Genomic DNA, 24657 nt, shown 5'->3' on the forward strand with positions numbered 1-24657 from the left:
CTTTCAGTTCTCAAAGTTCTTAAGCTAGCTCAAAGTTCTCATCTGAACTAGCCAGATGTTTGCATGACGAAGCTCCCAGAAATCCCCCCTAAATAACTCACAACTCACACATTATTTTAGGTTTGGGTTTTTGGCATTGTTTTGGCCACAACTTTATTTAAAATACAATTTTATTCTGAGTGTTGGCTAAGGCTTTGGTTAATCCATCTGTCCTCTCTAAGGGACAGGACCATTTCCATCTGCCCCGCTTGGGGCAGGACCAATTCCATCTGACCCATTTGGGACAGGACCATTCCATCTGAACCCCTTTGGGTCAGGACCAGCTCCGACTTACCTATGGGTAGGTAAGTCAAGTAAACACCCCAAGGGAGTGGAGGTACTGTTCAACAGACACTCTCCCCTCGACCCCGGAATGTTCCCCAAGGCTCGGCTCTGTAATGGCCCATCATCCCCACCTGGCGGGTATGTGACTAGCATCCCTGAGCCCCAGGATTCCTTTAATGGAATACTTCTATGAGGAGCAAAATAGGGGAGTAGGCAATTTAAAGCCAGGCCCCTCCTATAACCAATTTATTAACCAAAGCCTAACAGCTTGTGACAATTTGCTAAGCAGTAGGCAAAAACCAAATGGCAACAGCCAATCAGCCAAGTGGCAAAATTCCTACCGGGCCCCTGAATACAGGCGACCCCTGGAAAGGCAAAGCAATGTCAGGCTAAGGCAGGGGTCCCCAAACTACGGCCCCCGGGCCGGATGCGGCCCAATCGGCCTCCCAATCCGGCCCGCGACGACCCCAGCCGCCCGCTGCCACCGCCTGCTCTTACGGCGCGCGGCACAGCGACGATCTTAAAAATCGGCAAAAAATCGCCGAAAATCCTTTGTGCGCATGCGTATGGGCCTCTCCCAACCCAGAAGAGGTCATTTCCAATGCACTTCCGGGTCGGGGGAGGCCCATACGCATGCGCACAAGCGATTTTCGGTGATTTTTCCCCGCCCGTGTGCGTGTGCGCATGCGCACGGGCGCGCACTCCCCCGCCCTCCGGCCCGCTGCGCGCGCACTCCCCTGCCCTCCGGCACGCCGCGCGGTCGGCGCGGCGGGCACCGGCCCACTGCGCGGTAAGTCTGGGGACCCCTGGGCTAAGGCCTCAAGAAAGCAGTGGGCGGGCGGGAGATTCAAAGGTTATTCGAGAGTGGGCTAGAAACGAAAGTAACTGGGCTTAAGTAAGGTCAGCCTGTCAATCAAATACAGCTACACGCCCCTATGACTCAGCCTGAACTACAGCCCACCCCCTCCCAGATTTCTTTAAGCTCTTCCGCAATCCCCATTACCCTCTATGGAGGGTAATGGGCTTTAACTGAGAATCAATCACAGTTAGTCCATCATTTGAAAATTAAGACTTTAGAGCGGTCTTGCCCCCAAATGGCAACTAGGCATTTCGTTTTGGCAACTGTAACCTTGGTTTAAGGAGCCATTTGGTAGCTTATATATCTGAGTTTCTAACGCTGGTTGAAGGAGCATCTAAAACACATATTTCCACCACCCCCTTTCATCTACTATTGTTTTAAACTCTTTCACTATGTGCAACAAGACTCCAGTTAGATTACCATTTGCAATCCATTGGGTGGTTTTTTAAAAAATATTTTTTAACTCAATGGCTCACAAAAATGATTAAAAACATAATGAAAAGTTACTAGAATTTAAAACCTCAAAAAACCTGTCATTTTAACAAGCAACAGCTTCATTCATCTAACGAATAGCAAGTGTCTGACACGCACTGGATGCAATAGGAGTTGTTTCTGAGTAAAGAGGCATGGAATCACGTTTCCCCAAAGAAGCATCTTCAGCAGAGAGTCCAAATTCCAAAAGAGCTAATGACACAACTAAGTAGGATGGACTGTCACACTTCTTTAGAACTTGCTGGGTTCCTTCTAAAGAGACAGGCTGTTCTCTTATTTGTGTGGCAGAGGAGTGACGCCATCACAGGGGAGTTCTATCAAATCCCTTTGCACCCTGGGAAACGCATGAGTTGTCTAGGAGTTCAAACTGAATAGCCACAACAACTCATGTTCCAGTCATGCTTCCACTACTGCATGTTCACCAGCAATGTGAAAGGGTCCTACACATAGACAAAGGCACCTGAGCTCACAACTCCATGCAAGGGGGAGGATTCTGATTTTACACACATTGCTTCACCTTCAAAAACTGAATGCATATCCATTAGGGGCAAGTCTGGTATAAACAGCAACCAGAAGACAGCGAACACAGTGGAACAATGTGTGAAGGGGTTTGAGTTAACCACATAGTAAACTCACTGTAAGAAGCCCTCCTACAGCCACATATTTTATTCCTCTCCTCCTCTTCCCCCTCCCACAATTAATAGGTTTTGAACTCGAAAACTGGGTGAAACTCTGGCATTGTCAGTTTTATGGAATGTTCTCTTACACCGTATATGCTTTTATCAGAGTTTGTAAATGCTTTAAACCTTCTTCAGTATATAGACTTCCAAAATATGTTATCTCTCCTTTTCTCATTGCAAAAACAAACCACACTCGGGAGTTAAAATTAAGATATCTTATCTTTATTATTAAGCATCTTGTGGTGATGCTCAGGCACCCCAGAGCACTACAGGCACAACCAAGAAATTGAATGGACATAACTGAAAGTGAGCGCACCAGGACATGTCTAAACAGCTGCTTCCCCCACTATCAGCAAATTAGTATAAAAAGCAACAACAAACCCCTTAGAAAGTAGCAAAAGGAAGTATGGGATTCCTTTCCCACAAGCTGTGGCATAGCAGCCACATTCAGACAACCACAATCTAGGCTCCAGAAACTAAAATATGAACCAGTCTTTTGGTCACATAAACAGCCCCACCACTCCTCCCTTCACACACAACTGAGCAAACAACTTGAGAAGACTTCCACTAACCATGGTTTCCCATTTTGTCCTAACTGGGAAACTGTGGTTAATGTCTTTGGAACGAACCTGGATATGAAACAAAATAAAAAAAATTCCTTCCAGCAGCACCTTAAAGACCAACTAAGTTTTTTATTTTGGTATGAGCTTTCGTGTGCATGCACACTTCTTCAGATATGAACAAAGCCATGGGGCTTTTCTACGTTTTGCTGGACAGGCCGACCAACAAAGGACTGAGAAATGCTGAGAGATAAAAGGTGAAGTGGCAGGCAAGTCCAAAACTTTACAGTTTAATGCTGTATTGTGTTTTTAATATTCGATTGGGAGCTGCCCAGAATGGCTGGGGAAACCCAGCCAGATGGGCGGGGTATAAATAATAAATTATTATTGATGATGATGATGATGATTCTATATCCACTTGCTGCCGAATGGAGGGGTTTGTGAGCTCTAACCCTCGATTACCCTTTACTTCCTCTTCTGTTTCCTGTGTACGAGGCCTCTAGTGCTGAACTACCCCATAATACTTGAGAGTGAAAATATGCTGCATGTGCTCAGTATCAGAGAAATCAAATCAGTTGCCTAGGGCCACACAGGATGTTAGTGGGAGGGCAGGATTTGAAATCCAGATTATTCAATTCCCAGAACAGAAGATTCTTTTTCTCCCTTTGCAAAGTACTGAATATAGAAGAGTCATTATGATTAGCAACACAGTTTTCTGAGACGGGGCATGAAACCCTTTGCCAAGTATTACCTCACGGCGGCCAATTAACCAGCACCTTTGATTAGCCAGTGTTCTCAGAACATTTTTAGCTCTTTCTAGGTGTGTCAAGCTCATCTCACCCTCCAAGCATTTAGAAATCCTCAGCATAACTCAGGGCTGCCATGGTAGCTAAACAAGTATACAGCAAATGTGTAGGAGTGTGGGAAGTTAGATTAAGTGCTCAGGTGAGTTTATGCATATTCATTCTGAGGAGGGCAAAAATAATAAGTCACAAAACAGTTGAGTGCGTGAGGCTGAGGTCCCTCCCTGAAAACAGGTGACATCTCCCTTATCACTAAATTATCTCACTTGGTTGAATAGCGGTAGGGGGGAAGAGAGATGGCTAAAGAAGGAATTGAACGAGGAAAATGAGGAATGAAGCTCAGCAGAACTAGATTTAACGTTCATCCAGCCATTGCCGTATCTATGTTGTAACAGACCACCCAGCTTGTCCAACTGCAATGATAACATACACATGCAAGTGCTGGTTTGCATTGGCAATTGTAGCGAGATGAGGAAGGAGTAGAGAGCCTAATAATATGCAGCTCAGAATATGTTGAACCAACACAGAAACTAAATGTGGCAAATAAAATTGTGCATCAGATAGAGACTGCTGCAGGGCATGGCTCCTGTACATTTAATAGTTGTGCTCATGAGGAAATTAAAAGCAGGCAGATAGAATACTCTTCCAGTTTTCCTTACACACTGTCTTCAAAAGAATACAGAGAAACCCACCACAGACCCAGTGTGAGGGCTCATGCCTCAAGTGGCGTTGGCCCAGCCTGACTTCCATGGCGGGACATCACAGTCCCTTCTCCTCAAAGCCCAGGCGAAGATGGGCTCACGCCATCGCTAACACTGTGCCCAGAGCCTCTTTGCCCTGTCTGCCTCCTCAGCGAGCCCTATGGCCGATACAGCAAGGTCCTTCCAGGAATAGAGTCATTGGAGGACATCCGTGGGAACCAGCAATTCTCAGCAAAAGAAGAAGAGGGAAGGAAATGCCAACTGAATAACTCTGGCACCATGTTGTCTCTGATCCTGATACCAGACTTGAATGGAGCTTTTATTATAATATTTTATATGCTGCTTTGAGTGCCTCTTGGGGCTTTAAAGCGGGATGGAAATTAAATTTAATTTACACCCCGCTTTAAAGCCCCAAGAGGCACTCAAAGCAGCATATAAAATATTATAATAAAAGCTCCATTCAAGTCTGGTATCAGGATCAGAGACAACATGGTGCACACTGGTGTGCAAGGCTCTAGCTGTCTGCTGAGGTTCCAGCCATGTTTTGCCAGCTGTCCTCCTGATTTCCAGCTCTTTGGCTTTCTATAGACTGACCCCTTCCCTCAGGAGAAGAGGTGCAGTTTAGATGTTGGGCTGGCATGAGTCAGGATGCCTGAATGTTGGCGTCCCTTCAAATAGATAGATAGATAGATAGATAGATAGATAGATAGATAGATAGATAAATAGATAGATAGATGATAGATAGATAGATAGATAGATAGATAGATGATAGATAGATAGATAGATAGATAGATAGATAGATAGATAGATAGATAGATAGATAGATAGATAGATAATGGAGACTGTGGGGAGGGGAAAAGGATGCTAGGAACAGAGCCGTCTTTCCTATTGCGCTTAGTGGTGCGTTGCGCCATGGTGATGGCCTCTCAGGGGCGCCCCAGTGAGTGGGGAAGCTGCACAGCTTTGCCGGTGGCCTCCCCATTCCTTGCACGCCTGCCAGCTGCACCCCGTCAACCATATGGCTGGCGTGCGTGCAGCTTCCCTCCCAAGCCTCCGCAGGAGGAGAGCGATTCCCACAGAGGCTTGGGGAAAGGTTGACAATTCTGAGAAACGGGGGGGGGGGTGTACCGCTGGAGGGATCTTTGCACCACGGCACCAGATATACTTAAGACGGCTCTGGCTAGGAATAAAACAAAAATAATTAGGGAACCCCTTGCTCCACCCAGAATCCTGGTTTGTTTTTTTTCATGGAGAAGGAGAACAAAGAAAAAACAAGCTCCACTTATTCCAGAGACTGAAAACTAGATTCATATTCATTACACCCATGGATCTGAGGTTTGCTTTCCTCTTTTTTTTTTTTTACTACCGGTACTTCCCTTTCCTTTTCTTCAACCCTGCCTATGCAGAGACACACAGCAGACTTCGTTTTATTTCCACACACTGTAGAAAGAGATTGCAGGGGAGTGCCAGGACACATTTAGCCCAATTAAATGTTGGCACTGTGTTCCATTCCCCCCCCCCCATCACCCGGGTGGAAATTTTAAAGGTCAAACTGGCCACTGTGAATTGATGCCTCCCATCTACATTTCCTTGCACTGGGCTGCTAGTAGGGTACATACAAACAAATGTATCGCTACAAATTTTAATCTTAAACATCACTTGTTGTTTTTGCTTTAAATACACAAATAATGTGATAGGAGTGATGAAATTTCCACAGTGAAATGTGCTAAAGAAGCTAAACGGTGGCAGTAAAATCTTTAGCTATCTCTCTGGAATTCAAGACTTAAAATTATTCCCAGCTGAAAACCACCCCAAACTTGCATTATTGGTGTGGTTTCCCCCCCCCAAAGAATGAGCAGAGAGCAAATTTCAAGAAAGATTCTCCCCACCCCACCCCCCAAAAAGCTTTTAAATAAATGCAGGCCACATGAGAGAAATTTTAGTCCCCATCAAAGCAAGTACTTCATGAGCTTCCATAAACACCCAAGCATTAGCCAACCCTATTTCTTACACAGGTATACACTGACTCTCTTGTCTATTCTGCTTTCCATGCAGAAGGTCTCAGGTTCAATCCTAGAATATCCAGGTAGGTTTCAGAAAAGACTCCTGTCTGAAATGCTGCAGACTCTCTCCTAGTAAGCATCAACAATACTAAGACATCCCAAATGAATGAATTTATTATTACGGTCACAGACCAGTTCCAGCCATCCCAAACAGGAGGCTCTCATGGTATACAAATGGTATCTTAGACTTCAGTAAGATTTCTTATGTAAGCAAGGAAATCATGATGTTGCCCCTTTATTACAGACAGAACCATAATTCAGCTACACAAGATTTGACGGTACGCTGTTCAACCTGTAGCTTTCAGGGGACAAATGGGTGTGAGAGGAGGAAAAGAGTAGACAAAGAGCGCTTGCCTGCCAATTTTGAATTATTCACACTGGAAACAAGCTTATTTCCATATGAAACAAAATGCAACATACTCTGAAAACATTTACGAAGTAAAAGCCATTCCACCCAACAGACTTTGTAAATACAGCAAAAGAAAACTCCTTCCTGCTTTTCCCTCAAGAAGCCTTGTTACAATCTTGTGCATGTATCAATTTGAATATTGGAGATGTAACAGCATCAACAAGCCAGAAACATCCTGCATCACACAGAGACTTTGAGCAATTATCTTTGGACATAGAAGTGTGGAGTCAATACTGTGGAATACGTTATTGCATATTCTGAAAATGTGCAGTATTAAGGAGACTGGGAAGTAAACTTGCTCTGGGTATTTGTAGTGCAGTTGTTATCGCTCGTCTATCACTGTATCTTCTTATGCACATCTCCTGAGTACAAATTCAACAGTGATATATGGCTGTTCCTGAAAATGTTTATTCATGCTGCTGTAATGCACAAGGATGACCATGCCAACCAGCTTGTCCCTGCATCAGTTGGGCACCTTATTTCAGGCTACCAGAGCTCATGGACAAACACAGTCTGATCGTAGGAGTTAGGCTCTTCTAAGGCCCCTGAAAGCAATGGTTTTAAACACACCTAACACTGCATAGAATTGCTGCCTGAGTGGTATGTCAAGTGCTACATAACTGTCAGCAAACAGAAGCATTTTGATAGTAACCACATTATTGTGGTTCTGTATGAAGCACACTGTAGGGCACACATTCAGTCTTTGGAGGCCTGTTGTTGTTGAACCAAAGAAGGCTTATACCCAGTGCAAAAGAGTATTTAACATGTAATGTTTGTTTGTTTGTTTGTTTGATAGAAGATCTCAGAGCGGTACACAGAATAAAACAAGCAAATAATTGGAACAAAACAGCAAAACAATAACCTCCCATCTTCCTACAGACACATTTAAAAGGCTGTAGAATATTAATCAGCCCAAGGCCTGGTTGAAGAAGAACATTCTCACCTAGTGCCTAAAAATATACAATGAAGGCACCAGGCGAATCTCCCTGGGGAGAGCATTCCGCAAGCGGGGAGCCACTACAGAGAAGGCCCATTCTCGTGTTGCCACCCTCCGAACCTCATGTGTAGGGGGCACATGAAGAAAGGCTTCAGAAGATGGACACAGAATCCAGGACAGTTTATATGGGGACAGTTTATATGGTTCAATGGAGGCCAAGGCTTAACTTATGCAAGTAGCATACCAACCAAGGTCATCAAAGCTTGTTTGAATTTGCAAGAGATACACACAGGGGTCCTTGCCCAAACAAACAAGCCATCTTAGCTAGCATGGGAAAGGCTATTACCTGCACCACTGGGTGTCCCCCCGCAGACGCCTTGACAGCCCCTCGACTCCCTTCGGTCTCGTAATGGGCTCGGTGGTGGGACTTCGGCTGCACTTCAATCCGAAGTTCATAAGGTCCTGAGTGAGACGGCAGCTGCCAATCCAGAGCAGGCAAGGATGGGCTGTAATGGAAAGCAACCGCAATTAAATATTAACATCCAGTCCACTATCATAAACCGCAAGAATCTGGCACTATTACTTTAGAGGCCACGTTTAGCAGTTCATCCTTCACCATCTTACACTTAAAATTTCATCAATGGAGATAATGGTATGACATAAGTAATTTAATAGGTAATGGTTATTTTATGAAGATTTATGGATGGCACAGATTTGATAGGCCAGATGCAATCAGATGCTTAAACAAAAATGGAAAACATTTTTAAGCTTGGTTTTTTAAAAAAATACTTAATGTATCAACCCATTAATCAAAATGGACAAATGCAGACGTAAGATGTGCGCATTGGGCGGGGGGGGGGGGTCTATTCTGAGTTAGACTCTGGGTGAGGTTGGGTATCAGAACTTCAGTTTCTCCAATTTGCATTCAACCTACTTTGTTTTTGATCATGTTTCAGCAGCAACCAAAATTATTTAGTTGGCTTCAGCCACAGATTGGCTCAGCAATTTTCCCTCTGCACTAAGGGTGTATCTTTGCTTTCTTCAGCATAGGCAAACCATATGGTGACTGACTTCAGCCAGCAATGAGTCCATGCCTTTCTGTACTGCCATTGTGGAGAGTTCACCTCTAAAGCAGGCAGGGCAGATGCCAGAACAGGATCTCTCAGGTGATGTTGCACCTGTCTTTCAGAGATTCCCCTCCCCTCTCTCAACAACATCTAGAGGGCCACACTCAAGGTGAAAAATGAGCCCTAAGTTGTTGCATAAGCACAACCATTTACAGTTTATGTAGGCAATATGGGCCAGTGATAGCCAATCTTTTTGACAAGGATGCTACAAGTCAAGTCCAAGATATCAGAGTGACCCTCTCTTCTATATGCATGTTGCCTCACATGGCTGTTGAGTTGGGGTCTAGGCAATGTCACCTTGCAGGAGGGGCAGGTACAAATACATACCTGACAATTTATTGGTTGAAATTATTTCTATCCTGCCTTGCAGCTTGAGTTTCCAAAACAGAAACAGATAAGATCCAGCAATAGCCTAAATATGGCATTCAAAAGTAACAATGAAAGTTAAAAGGTCTGAATTGCCATTAAAAGCATGCATGAATCTAAAAGCCACCAGGTAGGACACTGAGAAAATGAACTGGGGAAGAATCAGTCCACAATCAAGGTGACACAACTGATAGCTCAGCCAGTAGAGGAAGAGACTCTTGATCTCAAGGTTGTGGGTTTGAGCCCCATGTTGGGGGGGAAAAAAAGATTCCTGCATTGGACTAGGTGACCCTCGTGGTCCCTACCAACTCTGTGGTTTTATGAAAAGGCCCTGTGTTTCATGCCTACCCACTCCTCTCAGAAGGTGAGGATACTTTGAGCAGGGCCTCTGAGGAAGATCTGCACAAGGAAGTTTTGTGTAAGAGTCAACAGTCCTTCAAGTCCTTCCAGTCCCAAGCCACTTACAAAGTCTTAAGATCAAAGCCAACTTAACTATGATATAGCCAGGCCCATGGCTCCTCCTGCTTCCATCCAGGTATGCCATAAAGTCCTGCCCTCTGTGCCACAGACCACTGAAACTCAAATCTGAGTGAATGACTTATCCCCCATTATAGACTGAATGGTTAGTGTGAATAGGACTCAGGGTAAAATCTTGTACCAAAACACAGTATTATCTACAACTATAGGAGCCAGATACCTTTCCATCATTTTAAGTCAAAGCTGCTATGATTACAGTGTTACCATGCCACACTGTCTTGAGAAGCCTGAGGTGACTGGCGTAAAGTTTTCACTCGAGCACAATTGGCCAGTTCATGAGGCTCAACCTGCTCTGTGTACATCTATGTATGCTAGCATTTAAACATTCCTGGATAATTATCTGGAGCTCCCGCTTGACTGCAAGAATAATTTATATAATATAGAGCAGCTGCATAACTCATGTTGCTGATCGCTTCATGTTATGAAACAGATGCTTCCATCTTTAAGCCAGTTCATATATGATGGATTTCTCTCTCTCTTTCCCCCAAATATCTATCCGATTGTGACATTTTCAAGGTGTTTCGTTCTTAAAAGCTCTAATCCATCAATCGTCCCAAAGTTTGGATCCTCTAACTTTTAAAGGGAGGTGGGGGGGGGGGAAGCAAGGTGAAGCTGGCTGAATTAAAAAAACACACAAACAAAACTTTATTTTCTCTGCTTAAGATCTTAGAAGAGCACCTGAAACATTGACTGAATGCAGTTGCTGTTTCTGTTATAAGGCAGCCATGTAGTTAGGCATGCCATGATTAAAATCCCACTACAAGGGCCGAGCAACAAAAGCAATAATAATAAATTGAGAATTAAATGCAGTTTTCCTGACAGAGGAAGTGGCATGATGCTTTAAACAGTTTCATGGGTTGTGGCTTGGCAATGCAATTTCCTATTCTAGGTTATCTGTATTGTGCACTTAATTTCCTGCAGCACAACTTGCTTAAAAGGAAGAGATATCAAACATATATTTAGATTGTAGAAGTTCTTTCATGGGGGAGGGGACCAGGAGAGCCCAACTTCATCACACACAGGATAATATCCTGAAGAAAACATGGTCAGATGCTCAGTGAAGACAAGAGCCGTACACCGTACTATTCCATAAGCATCAGCTGTTTTGTGTAGATCTAAAATTAATGTAACATATGAACGAGACAAACGTGTTTCAAAACCCATGTGCCAGGGTTGGCTGACTGTTGACTTATCTTATACCCTCAGTGACAAATCTGGGTTTCCTGCCATGTTCATGTGCGGATTGGCCCCTAATCAGCAAAATCCCAAAGTCTTCTTTGGAGCTAGCCTGGCAAACTCAAACACTGTTATTCTAGTATGAAAATTCAGTACTCTTTCAGGACTAGCTTGGCTGTGTGAAACTGATTGCAGCCACACAAATGCTTGGAGCGAGGCAGAGTGGGTGGAGCCAGTGCAGCAAATAAAGTTGTCACAATTTTTCCTGTTCTTTCTTCTTGCCTTTCACAGCCACCCGCCACACCCAAATTGAGCGAGTAAAATTAATCCTATCGTGTCATGAAAAGCCTTCACTGCTTAATTTGTATGCATCGAAGGGGAGCAATCGAGGATAGAGGAGTCAGATCAGTTAACAGAACTGGCAATGGTTCAGAACAGCAGTTGATCGGTTTAACAAGAATAACACAGAGACTGTCAAACTGCACAGGTGATGCCTAGTGACATCTTATATGTAGTGATCACATGAAATATCATTATCTAGCCAGATCCTTTTCTTTAAAATACCTTTCTCTCCTTTTGCAGAAAGGGACTGAAATAGTTCACAGTGGAAGGAAACTGGAAATTAAGTTTCCAACAAATCCCTGTTTTCCAGCAAAATTTTAAAAGTTAGGAGAAAGAGTGATCTTACTTAGGGTCCCTAACGCTGAATTTTACATATGGTATTTCAATACTCCACAGTGGTGCTGAAGGTGGATTTTTTTTAAAAAAAACACCCTATTTCTAGGAGTATTCCAAAATCAAATTCATGAAATGTCTTATGATATAAACAATATCAGGAGCTATGATTGGGGGGGAGGGCTGAATTTTGGGGTTTTCATTTCGTCAATTGGCAGTATAGTCCAAATGCTAACATTTATTGTGAAAAGGTGCAAGTTGCATTACAAATATGTTGTATACAGGCCACACTATCATATTACTTCGCTGCAATCATTTTAAAGCAAGCCTACTCCACTTCTTCTTATTATGTGAACTGGGGCGTGCACAAACAATATATTAACTTTCTCCCTCCTAAACAGCAAACAGACAAAATATGTGAGCCAAGAGGATCAATAACATAATAGCAGCAAAATTGATAAACTTTAACTAGGTAGCCTACACATAACACGTGGAAATATGAAAGCTACTAATGATCCCACAGATGCTGTGTCAAGCAGTAAAAATGCCCACAGCTGTGGTTATTTCAGGCGCACGGGTGATGTTCTCCCTGCCAAAGCCTTCTTGGCAGATGGGGCATATATTGTACCCTGTGGAATCAGACAGCTCTGTTGATCAGTGCTATTTAGATGCCACCTTTCAGGGCAAAGCCCTACTCAAGTGGCTATCGCAAACAATTAAAGGAGAAAATGCAATACACTGCATTTTAAAATATTAAATATTTTAAGAAAGTTTAACATGATGCAAAAAAATCCAACTCACAGCATGTTTTTAGTTAAAATCTGGTTGAAATAGGCATGCCTTTAAGGTCCATTTACTAACTGCTACTGATGTGGTCACGTGTATCTCCCTTGGGAAGGGGTTCCATAAATAGAGAGCCACCACCGAAAAGGCCCTGTCTCTAGTTCCTGTGGGGATTCCCTTGGGCTTAACCTAGCGCAGCAGCTAGATTGCTGGCTGTCAATGCCATAAAATACCTCTGCTGAAAGAGCTGCAATATGCTACTAAGTGCACGTCAAGGTCCTGCTTTCAGCATTCAAAGCCCTACTATAAACTTGGGGCTAGGATACCTAAGGGGCCACCTTGCCCTCTATATCCCTGCCTGGCAACTGCACTCCTCAGATGGGGCAATGCTGAGAGTACCATATGGCCCCAAAGTGCACTTAACCTGTGGGGTGGAAACCAGGCTTTTAGTGTTGTAGCTCCAGCTCTCTGGGATCAATTACCAGCCAAAATCAGACAGGCTTCTAGTTAGGTATCCACTGAAGACATTTTTGTTTAGAGAGGCTTTCCCCAAGGTGCAACCTGTTCACTAATGGTTTCCAGCAACTGGTACGCTGCCTCTGACAGGGGATGAAGTACATAGCTATCCCAGTGAGTAGCCTTTGATAACCTTAAGGTAAAGGGACCCCTGACCATTAGGTCAAGTTGTGACCAACTCTGGGGTTGTGGTGCTCATCTCGCGTTATTGGCCGAGTGAGCTGGCGTACAGCTTCCAGGTCATGTGACCAGCATGACTAAGCCGCTTCTGGCGAACCAGAACAGTGCACAGAAATGCCGTTTACCTTCCCGCCGGAGCGGTACCTATTTATCTACTTGCACTTTGACGTGCGTTTGAACTGCTAGGTTGGCAGGAGCTGGGACCAAGCAACGGGAGCTCACCCCATCGCGGGGATTCTGATTGACAAGCTCTAGGCTCTGTGGTTTAACCCACAGCGCCACCCGCGTCCCTTAGCCACCATGAATTGGTATAATCCTCTTTTAAAGCCAATGCTTTATGTAAACCACTTTGAGATGCTTATTAACATCTTTTCTACTTACAAAAGCAAGAGCTGTAACCTATCAGAAGACTTTTGCAAAATTCACAGTGGGGTGGTTCCTTTTGGCATGGTACATGCTGGTACATACTGATGCTCGATACCGATACATTTGATTATCTAATCTTGTGGTACAATACCAAGAGGGAAGTATGTATTAATACCTGGCTGATGTTGCACACAACCTGGTTGAATGAAGCCAAATGTCTCCCAAATACGTACACTGGAATTCTCTGCACAGCACTAAGCATATTGTGAAGGGAGGCTTTGATCTTTAGGAATTCCATCTCCCTAGCCATGTACTCAGCTGAACCGTCAACCAGCTTTGAGTGCATTGGTGGCCTCATAAAAATTCTGCTGGTGCACCAAACACCCCACTGTCCATCTCCTTGTCTGAGCTAACTGAGGTGGTTTCAGGGGTTCTGTTGAAGCCTCCAAAGACCATTAGCCTTGGGCATCTTCAACATTCATGCCAAAGTGGTCTGCCTTATCAGGAATAGCTAAGGATTTCATGGCCTTGGTGGTATTCAAAGACCTGCGTATATCTGGGCAGGGCAGCCTCCTGATTCCTGATCGAGTTTTCAGTAGTGGACTAAGTTAAAATTATTTGTGTGTAGGAAAGCCATATTTGATTCCATTGTCAATACGGATCATTCATTACCTGGATTTACCTACAGCTGTCTGCAACCTCTACAAGAACAGATGCTGAGTGTAATAGGACTGCCCCCCCCCAATATGGATGAACCTGGATGGTTTTCTTAGGTCACCAGGAGTTTTTCCCACAGGTTTAGCCAGCAGTCTTATTGAGGCTCTGATCTCCACAGGGAATGAGGGACAGACCCAAGCTATCAATACGATCACTCCCAAGTGTTATCAGCACACAGAGCTCTATCAGCATAGCGATCCTTTCTCACAAGCAAGATTGTGCCAAGATTGCAGCTATACCTAGATGCTGGATCTTTAACTAGAAACCATACGACGTTCAAAACCAGAGTATGCCTTTTCTATTACAACACATCGCTAGACAATTCCCTGTCAAAGACACTTAAACAAAAGCTAAGGAGGATTGTTGAAATATTTCAACTTCCCTTCTTTCTGCCTCACTAAGCTGTAATCATTTGCCTCAAGAGCATTTTCCATCATAGATGGAGAAGTTTAGATAAGTTATTCCATTTTGCTGGAAGCAACGCGATTCACGTGGCTATTAATCTGCTTGTATCAATACTTCCCTTATGAACTGCTGGTTCTGCTGTAAACATTTTCTACATGCTAAATCTTGGCATGCAAGATTAAAGGCTACCTGGTTGCAAACAGAACAGAACCTTAAAATGCACACAAATACATCCACACACAAGGCTCTCAATGAGGGCTTTGTGCAGGAGCAGCACCCAGATGTTTGGGATTAATCCAGAATCAGAATCTCAGTGCCAAGCATGCAATGAGGATCCACCGATTATTATGAGTTTAAAGAACTAAATGCCAGTGATCTCCACAGTTCTTGGACAGGCTGGCATGGCAAGTATTCTCCCCAGTGAAATCTAAGGTTGTAATATTGAAACCACTTTCCTGCAAAAGGTTGGCCTCTCACCATCCCACTCCAAACCCCAAAGTGTTTGCAAAAAGGGGTTGAAGAATTAGCATCTCGGGAACGTTTCCTTGTGAATGCTAATACAGGAGGCTCCTGGAGACGCCATTCAGAGTTTGCATGAAACTCAAACACCATTGTGAAACTAACCAGCCATGCACACAGTGGGTGACTCTAGGTAATTCCTTATCTCACAATTTCAAATCCCCAACTATAACATGGAAATAAAAATGATCTCACCCAGTTATTGTGGATACAAAATGTGAAATTATAATCACACCAATTCTTACATCCAAATAAGAACTTCCTTTTAGGATAGAGGGGCCTTGTTGACATAGAGGCAGGTGTGGTCTTCCATATGATCATAGATATGTGAAAAAACAGGAATTTTCCAATCACCCTTTTGTTTTAGGATTCCTTCCCCCCCCCCTTTATTACAGAGGTAATATAATAGTTTTGGCAAATAAACCATGCAACAGGGTGGATCTTGGAATCTGTATTATTTGCTGGAACCTAACCCAGACTTTGAAACAGAGCAGATGTATCATAGGGTGGGAATCCCAGTTCAATTGTGACCAATTATTGCTGGGGAGGTGGGTTTTTTTTGGAGGGTGTGTTTGCTTAAAATAACAATTTCAATTGTGTGCTCCCATGATTGTATTGACATCTGCGTTCAGTTGTCCAGGATTATTTCATATATAATACATATAATGAAAAGTATTTATGGGTTAAAGGAAGCTTGGTCAGGGCATTTGATTGGTAAAATAACTTAAACCACAATTTTACAGTAGCTTCCAGCTGTCCTGGAGCACGAGTTAATGAGATCACATGGAAACAGACTGAAAACCAGGAAACTTTTTTTTTTTACACAAAAACAAAACAGTGGAAAAATGCTGGATTTTACTTTCATTAACACACTAGGGAATGCTGTGTTCATTTTAACTGCAGGTGATAAAACGTTTATTTCCTTTTTAGAAAACAAATCTCTGTAAGCTACTGTACGATAAAGATTATGGTGGTCTAATCGCCACTTGATTCCCCCCCCCCCCGGATGTTAAACACACACGTGCAGGGCCCTAACCTACCCGCATTTTTTTCTCAGCTAATGCAAACTTTTGGGGAAATAGCATGAGATACCAACTATTCTGAAGCTATATATGAATACTAGGAGAAACATTTTAGAAGAGATTCCTTTATTGCAAGGGGTTGGACTAGATGGCCCTTGCAGTTCCTTCCAAGCCTACAATTCTATGATTCTAAGTCATGTAAAATAAGGAGGAAATGAACAGGAAAGAAGGAACTCTGATGAGTTGGAAGGGTGGCTACAGAAAACTCCTGCAAACTGCCAACCTGTGCCCTTAGGAATAGGGCATTAAATATATAAACAGGCCATTAAAAACTAGGCCATGCCAGTCAAAATCCATGCAGTAGTGTGCAAAGTTAGGGCGTGTCATTTTAAACTTTTTTCCACTGTGCTTTTTTAAAAAAATGTTATCCTGTAACATCTATTTTGTTATATTACTCTTATACAAAGTTATACTGTTTTCAAGGTTGGAAAAACAAAAGAGATACAACAATAACCCAGAAGCAGCAGTATAGCAATTCCAGATGCTGCCATGTTATTGGTCAATGTGAAATTAACCAGGGAGCACCACAAAAGAAAACTGAAGCACAATGTTGTAGGCCTGATTCTAACAGGCACCACGAGGAATCTTGCCTTTGACTCTTTAGATGAAATAGCAAAAAAGGGTGGGGGAGGAAGTGGGGAGTTAGCAGGGACAGGGACAGGGCATTAGGAAAAGTAAAATGTGTATCTTTTTACCCCCCCCCCCCAAAAAAAAAAATCCCACAAACTTGTACCTCATGTAGGATGATGGGGACAATGGCTTAGATTTGGCCCATGGATAGGGATGTTGTGGCACTGAAAGGTACTGATCACAGAAGCTTCCTTTCCTGATGTGCTGAAACCCCGGAAACTCTTCTGGCGACAAGTCGGCTGTTGGCGATATGGTCCCATGATCTTCCCCGCTCGGTTCGGTCTTGAGCGCCATGGACTGGGTGTGATCGATTGCCGTTCTCCTGGACTTGGTAGGAATCCCATCGTTCATGTCTATTGTGCTGTCAGTGGTGAGGGCATTGATGGCTGCGACGATGGCCGAACTGGTGTACTGGTTAGTGTTTCCTAGCCACGTCTCATCGGTCACGCTGACTCTTGGAGAAGTCTGGGGAGAAGGTGTTGGAGAGGGGTGTGGCGAGTAGGACGTCTGCCTGCCGTTCAGGCTGTATTTTCTTTTGTTGCAGGGAGAAGATGGCCGGGAGTTGCGAGTGCCGAGCCAGTTTTCCTCGGTGATGCTCGTTCTGGGAGACGCAGATGGGGAGTGCCGGGGCGAATTAAGTAACGTGCAGGTCACCATGCTCCGTTGATACGCTTCCTCGGCGTCGGTGGTCTTGGGCGACACACACGGCGATTGCCAAGGAGATGTCTGAGGCGAAGTATAGGGATAAGAGTAATTGGATTCATAAGACGATGCTTCTGAATTGCAACTTCTGGAAGACAGGCTGCTTGCTGGACTCAGGCACGATGGGTCTCGATAGGCCTCTATGTTCGGCAGGTTCAACGTCGCAGTCGTAGGAGATCTCTTTGCGTTTGGGACGGGCTCCTCGATTTCTGGATCGTGGAAGAACTGGTTGTTGTTATGATGCAGCCCCAAGTAAGAGGTTATTTCGATTCTAGGGCTTTCTAGCGCTGGCACGCCATTAGGTCTGACGTTGGGAGACAGATAATATCCAGCGGTGCCACTTTCAGCATGCCCGCCATATCCCGAAGGATGATTAGTTGATGGGACAATCGAAATGACTGGATTGGATGTCTGAAGGCCATGACATGGAGCTGACAATGAAGGATGTGCCACGCTTAGAGGCAAGCTGGAATTTATATTTGAAGATGCATAGTTATAATGTTCTGTAAAAACAAAACAAAAGATAAAAAAACAAAAAAGAATGGCATGAGATGTTGCACACGCAAACGAAATTCATTAGCAAACTAAATCCCAAATGTGATCCAGTGGATAGGATGAGAGCTTCATCAGGGTTCAGACACCACTTTAACTATTTCTATTCAGCAGGCTTTTGCTCTGAAGTGGGAATTACATTGATAACCTAGAGCAGGGTTTTCCAGCAGGGCCAGTGATCAGAGATGATGGGAACTGTAGTCCAAAAACATCTGGGAACCCGAGTTTGGGAAACCCTGACCTAGAGGAAGGGGACCAGGGGCTCTTCAGATGTTGTTGGACTCCAACTCCCATCAGCCCCAGCCAGCCTTTCCAATGGTTAGGGATGGTGGGTGTTGCAGTCCTGCAACATCTGGAGGGTCACAGGTTCCCCACCCCTGCTTTCTAGAAATGATTCCACAGAATCGGAGCATTTGATTGCACACTGAAGGCATCTTTGGATGCTACCAAGAAACAAAATGCAAGCTATCTCTCCGTGTGTGTGTGTGTGTGTGTGTGTGTGTGTATTTCTGGTGCAACCGACATTGCTGTGACTCACAAAGCTCCCCAGCAGAAAGAAGCAAGGGTTTGATGCATATCTTGAACTCCCACATCTAATTCACAGAGGAGTTTGAGCTGCTGCTCTGAACGTTACAATGGATCACACAGAGAGAATGGCAGTCGCTCGTTTATCTTTTCTCAGTGCTTCCAATACAGATTCAAAGCTGTCCTAAAACTTCATCGCCATTATATAGAATGCATGGAGCCTTAGCAGCCAATCTTTTTTTGGAAAGAGTGGTGTAAAATATGAAGCAGTGACTCTGAGGTGCCCAAATAGGTGCCTCTGTCTGTGTTCTGGTGTAGCTTTGCTTCTAATCTACTGAGCTTGAGAGCAGAGAACAGGGCAGCACGGGAGAGGAAGGTCTGACTCTATGACGTACCTGAGCCCCATGGGTCCGTGTGCTTTTGTCCAGACATGCCTGCTACCTGTGTGAATTGGGGCGCCTGTAGATTGGCCACACATGTTATTTGCATAATGTGCATTATGCTTTATGCAATGTTCCCTACAATGACTTTCTTTCAGTGTAGCTTCTGTCAGAGAACGGTGCATTTGAAAACGCTGTGTTTCCATGCTTAATAACGTTGCTATGAGGAAATGAAGATTCCAGCCTTCCTAATAACTTCTCTCAATATTATTTCCAGGCTCAGCATCGGCACGCATAGGTCCCAGAACTCTGTTAGAGCCCACAAATGTCCTTTAACCCTAGTCAACCTTTTTTTTAAAAAAAAAACTTCTTTTTTTAACAGCACTGGGCAGTTGAGTCTCAAAGCCACCATTTTAATTTCCTCCAAAGACCCTTACATAGTCCTGCACCAGGGCATTGTGGGAAATTTGAATGGTGGCTTTCTGCTGCTAAGCAACACCACAGCTGCCTGCTGTTGCCAGGTAAGCCTGCCAAAGTTCACCCACAGAGAAGGGGAGCCACCCGAAGGACCTTTACAGAGAGCTCCCCTCAAACTTGCACCCTGTTCCTGATGATCTCTTCCTAAATTGCACTTCAAAGCAAAGTTTGTGAGGGGCAAAGGTCTTCACGGGAGTTTTTAACACTGACTCCAACAAGCAAAAAGTGAATGAACAAAATGCCTGAAGATGAATAAAAAAGATACACAAAACTAAGATGGAGATAAATGTTATATGGAAAACCATTTTTAAAATCTTCTTTCCAACTACAACTCATACAGATTGAAATGTATATGCAATTTGTCTCAGACTGTTGGTATTCATCACAAACGTTTTGAGATAAAGTGAGGGAGAACGTATTTATGCACAGTAAACACATGAAACACAGACGCATGTTGCGCAAAAGAAAAGAGAGCTTCCTCTTCCACACAAACAAGCACAGCTGATCAGCCAGAGCACAAGCAACTGCCCCCCCCCTCCACTCTTCTTACTTCAAAAACTCAACTTGGAGCAAAACAGCTCCATTCACTCTCCAACATCAGATCAGTACAAGTTAGTCCTTTTCTCAAAGCCAACACCAAAAACAAACCCAATTATCCTTGTGTGTGTGTGTGTGTGTGTGTGTGCGCGCGCGCGTGTGTGTGTGTGTGCTGTTAACCATGAAAAAGCAGCTGCAGTTTACAAAAGCACATAGAAATGGAGGTTGTTTGAAAATATTTAGAAAGTTGTCTTTCATCGGAACTTCCTGTAGCCACCAAATTTCACCAGACAGGCCCTGCTAGCAACTCAGTCGGAGTGGAACTACATTATACACTTAACCCGCTTCAAGTTGCGAGTTTCCTTGCAGCTTTTCCACGTCCCTGGCTGCTGCTGGTGGTGGTGAAGAAATTAACACTACGACATGGGCAAGCATCCCTAAACATTACAGGATGAAGAAGTGATGACTCGACATGGAGCAGTCCTGTGCCATAGACCCACCCTTTGAACACGTGCAATTTTATACTCTCCTTGTTGAGAGGTGTATTAATCTGTTGAAAAGCTCCTTGACATCACTTTGAGCAGCAGCAGAGTCCTTTGCGGCTAATGGATTTCCCCTGGCTACTCCTTAGCTGGCTACTTTTTTGACCCTCGCATGTTTGCATTTCTGACATTCTGCTGAAGTCCCATTTTCTACCTAGTCCTCTGCAACCATGAGGACTAAAAATGTATGTGCGTGCGTGTGTGTTTATTATTTAACTTGACTCAGTGGTACAAGAGTCCCCTTGCACTCATAGGAACTAGCAGCTCTGACCCCACTACAAAATAAAACCATGCGTTTACCATTCAGGTTATTCTGTGTTTCTGTATTGAAGCTACCTGCAGTTTAAACATGTCTTTTTCAGCTTCAGGTGCTTTTAAAGAATCCTGTACTCCTGATTGATTGAAACAAACAAGTCAAGGCTTCTTCACTTCCTTCACATACAATGTTTGTTTCCTTCCTTCCCAGGAGACAAATGCCCCAAGCGCTGAGTCTTCCCTACTTACAAACCCGAGATCCGGAAAAGCTGTTAATGATCATGGCTGTATTCCCAACACAACTCAATCCTCTCTAGCATTGCATGCACAGCAGAGACTCTGAGCTCCTGGCGGCTTCTCTTGTTCTCTCTCCCACTTTTTTGTTTCTTACTAATATACTCATCTCCCTAGTATTCAGATTTGATAAATGATTCAAAGTGAGACATTGACACAGGACACAAAACACCCAGCTGCTCCATAAGCAGAGTCAGAGAGAGATATGTTATGCTGATTTACATCAGGCCGCGCATCATTAATATATTCAACACCCATACAAATCCTTTCACCAGATGCCTTAGGAAACCTGGATATTGACCAAAAGATGTTCATTGACTTAGAGGGGTGGAGCAGCACAAATAAAACGGGGCTGCATTGCTCTCATCCTGCAATTCAATAGCAGTTCAGATCAATGTTGTTTGCATTATATTCGTACAAAATATACACTGTCTCAGGGGTTGGGGAACCTCACACCCAGGGGCCAAATGTGGCCCTCCAAGCCTATCCATCCGGCCCTCCAGACTCTCCCCACACAGCTCCGCACCTTCCTCATTAGTTTTTGCCTGGCTGGAATGTGTGTGGATCTGTAGAGAAACTACTGCATAAAGGAAAAATATACATTCGCTACTCTGGCCCACTTCTGGTCTGCGGCCCCTGGAAGATTGCGCAGAAAGGAATGCGGCCCTCTGCCTCGAAAATGTTCCTCACCCCTTGCACTGTGTGTAAAAGTACTTGGGGCTGCAGAAAAGGGCAGCTACTGAACTGAACGCAATCCACTGGAAATGCTGTAAGACAGCCATTTCGAGGATAAAACAGGTTCTTAACACTGGGTGGTAGTGGTCTAGGGGAAGACATGACCCTGTCCGTACACTTTTATATCCTGCTAGATCAGATCAGGTGAAAACCTTACTTGCCCTTCCCTGGCCACATCCCCATCCCCATGGGATCCCATTGCTATCCAAGATATTGTTCGTTGGCTTGCCTGCCCTTCACCATAAGGTCCCAGGGCAGGCAACATATGTACCCAAATATAAAACACAACATACAAATTAGTTGGAAACAGGTTTATTTCTTTTAGCGCAGGATCTCCCATAGCATTTAATCTTCCAGAGTGAGGGGGATTCTCGTGCTGAAATAACAACAAGATTTATTGGTGTGGCTGTTCAGATCTGCCTGTACTAAGAAGAGCTGAGGAGGTGGAAGTGGTGCTTGAACTTAAAGGCCACACCCGGCCTCCTTCAGGAACAATACTGAGAGGGGAAGAGGAAGACCCTCAAAACAGTCTCCAGGTAAGGCATGCACTTCTCCTGTGCCATTTTTTGTTCTGTGTTCCCTAACTAGATCCTCAGACAATGTATGCATCTGTGCCTGTCCTCATCATACCCACAGGAGACACAGGAAGGACTGGTACTTCCTGTGGAACTTAGTCATATAAATATCTTGCTCTGTGCCTCTGGGCTGATTTACACCGGTGAATATCTCTAGCCAGCAGTGTATGTGGGTATGCAACTGCCTGAGGAAATGTTTAGTATGAACTGGTCTGTGCATGTTCAGAGCTGGGAGCAGGGCTGGATTTGGTTTGATGAGGCCCTAAGCTACTGAAGGTAATGGCGCCCTTTATATGTCCAGTTGTCCTTTGTCAACAACAAATTGTCGCTGTTTTTTGTATTGAATGTATGCTATATGGCAGGCATCCCCAAACTTCGGCCCTCCAGATGTTTTGGACTACAATTCCCATCATCCCCGACCACTGGTCCTGTTAGCTAGGGATCATGGGAGTTGTAGGCCAAAACAAATGGAGGGCCGCAGTTTGGGGATGCCTGCTATATGGTAATTTATGGACCTAAAGCCATTTGCACATAACAAATAGGAGCCTACACAACACAAAACATTGTTGCTGTATGGTTTTATTTTATTTGTTTTTATCTTATATTTTGGAAAGGTACATCCAGTGGTTTTTTCCTTTATTTTTGTGGGGGGGGGCCTCCAAGAGAGTGGAGCCCTAAGCTATAGCTTGTTTAGCTTATACAGTACATAAATCTGGCACTGGCTGGGAGTCATCTCAGGGATTGCAGCTAGACTTTTTCCAGGTGCCACAGATATGACACACTTCCAAGGAAAGTGATAGTATTGGGTCATGTTGCACACTGATATAAAGTTGTTCACAACTGGATTGTAGCCTAGCATGGATCAAACCAACAGTATCACCATCCTGTCTGTGAGAGAAGACTGACTCATATATAGCAGAAAATGTAAGTGTTGCAGGCCAGATCTGAAAAAATGGAAGAATGCTCACAATTCACAAGATCAGTGTTTCTCAACCGGTGTTCCGCGGCACAGTAGTGTGCCGCGAGACACCGGCTTGTGTGCCGCGACGTGCGGCAAGGAAAAGGGCGCTTTGCATTGCTGACGGACTTCCAGCGAGGCAAGATGGCGTGCGGCACGGCAGCGCAAAGCTCCTGAGAGCGACCAGCGTGCCCGTGCCGCCAGCCTAGCCTCCGGACCGCCGGAACCGCCGCCGCCAGTACACGGGCACCAAGTGAGCCCGGCGGATCGACCGGGGAGCCGCTGGAGGCCCCCCCCCCGCAACCCCACCAGAGCGACACTGAAAGTGCCCGGCTGGAGGATCGGCGGACCCCTGGGCTCCGCGGCAGCCGCGTGGGCGTCGGAATCGCCCGGCGGATCAAGCGGGGAGCCGCTAAAGCCCCCCCAGCGAGCCCGCCTGCAGCCGGGAAGAGCTCCGAAGCCCGGGACCTCCCACCACGCGACGGCCCTGCCTCGTCGCCGCAGCCGTCGCCACCCCAGCTGCCCCAGGAGAAGAGGAAAAGGAGGGAGCCCCCCCAGGTGAGGGAAAAAGGGAAAGATAGGGAGGAGAGGGCCCCTTGCCACCCCCCAACCCAGGTGAGAGCGTCTGGTGGGTCCGCCTGGCTACTGCGCAGCAGTTCTTCAGTGGCATGCTTTACGTCTCCCCTCCAAACTAAACTAAATATAGGGTGGCACAGAGTTGGTGTGCCGCAGGATTTTTTTTCATAGAACAAGTGTGCCGTGGCCCAAAAAAGGTTGAGAAACACTGCACAAGATGCTCCAAGAGTAACTCATTAGGGAATGTTTAAGATCTCAAGCAAACCTGCATAAGGGAAAAATATGGATAGGAATAGCTATCCAAATAGGACAAGCACCTACCCTCCAACGTAAGAGGTACAGGGGTCCTGTTCAAACATAGAATTTCTCTGGTTTCTTGGACTGGAAAGATGTGAGGTGCCTAAATTGTGCCACCACACATTTAAGGGCTCTACTATATATATTTGTCAGTCTTCTCTCAACAGATGGTGGGGACACCAATGGTTTGACCCATACTAAGCTCCATTCAAAGTTCTGTTTTGATCAGGGTCCTGCCCTGTTTAGCACCTGTTTCCCCAGGTAGGTGCCTCCACCATCTGAAATAGGACAAGTGGCAACCAGAGACAGTCATTTTCAGTGATGGCTCCTCGGCTTTCAGAGGTC

At 44.8% G+C, this 24657-nt stretch overlaps 1 protein-coding gene across 4 annotated transcripts in view; it reads right to left on the reverse strand.

Moving 5' to 3' along the window:
- The window catches only part of NFATC1 (nuclear factor of activated T cells 1), a 137617-nt gene that overhangs the window by 93181 nt on the left and 19779 nt on the right, over window positions 1–24657 (reverse strand). For all 4 annotated transcript variants that reach the window (XM_035126467.3, XM_035126469.3, XM_035126468.3 and 1 more), the window contains exons 2-3: window positions 17011–18112; window positions 8175–8334 (exon numbers count right to left, since the gene is read on the reverse strand). In XM_035126467.3, coding sequence (XP_034982358.2) covers window positions 8175–8334; window positions 17011–18112 — 1262 coding nt within the window. The remainder of the gene's footprint in view (window positions 1–8174; window positions 8335–17010; window positions 18113–24657) is intronic.

This window comes from Zootoca vivipara, chromosome 8, assembly GCF_965207765.1.
Source record: "Zootoca vivipara chromosome 8, rZooViv2.hap1.1, whole genome shotgun sequence".
Taxonomy (NCBI): Eukaryota; Metazoa; Chordata; class Lepidosauria; order Squamata; family Lacertidae; genus Zootoca; species Zootoca vivipara.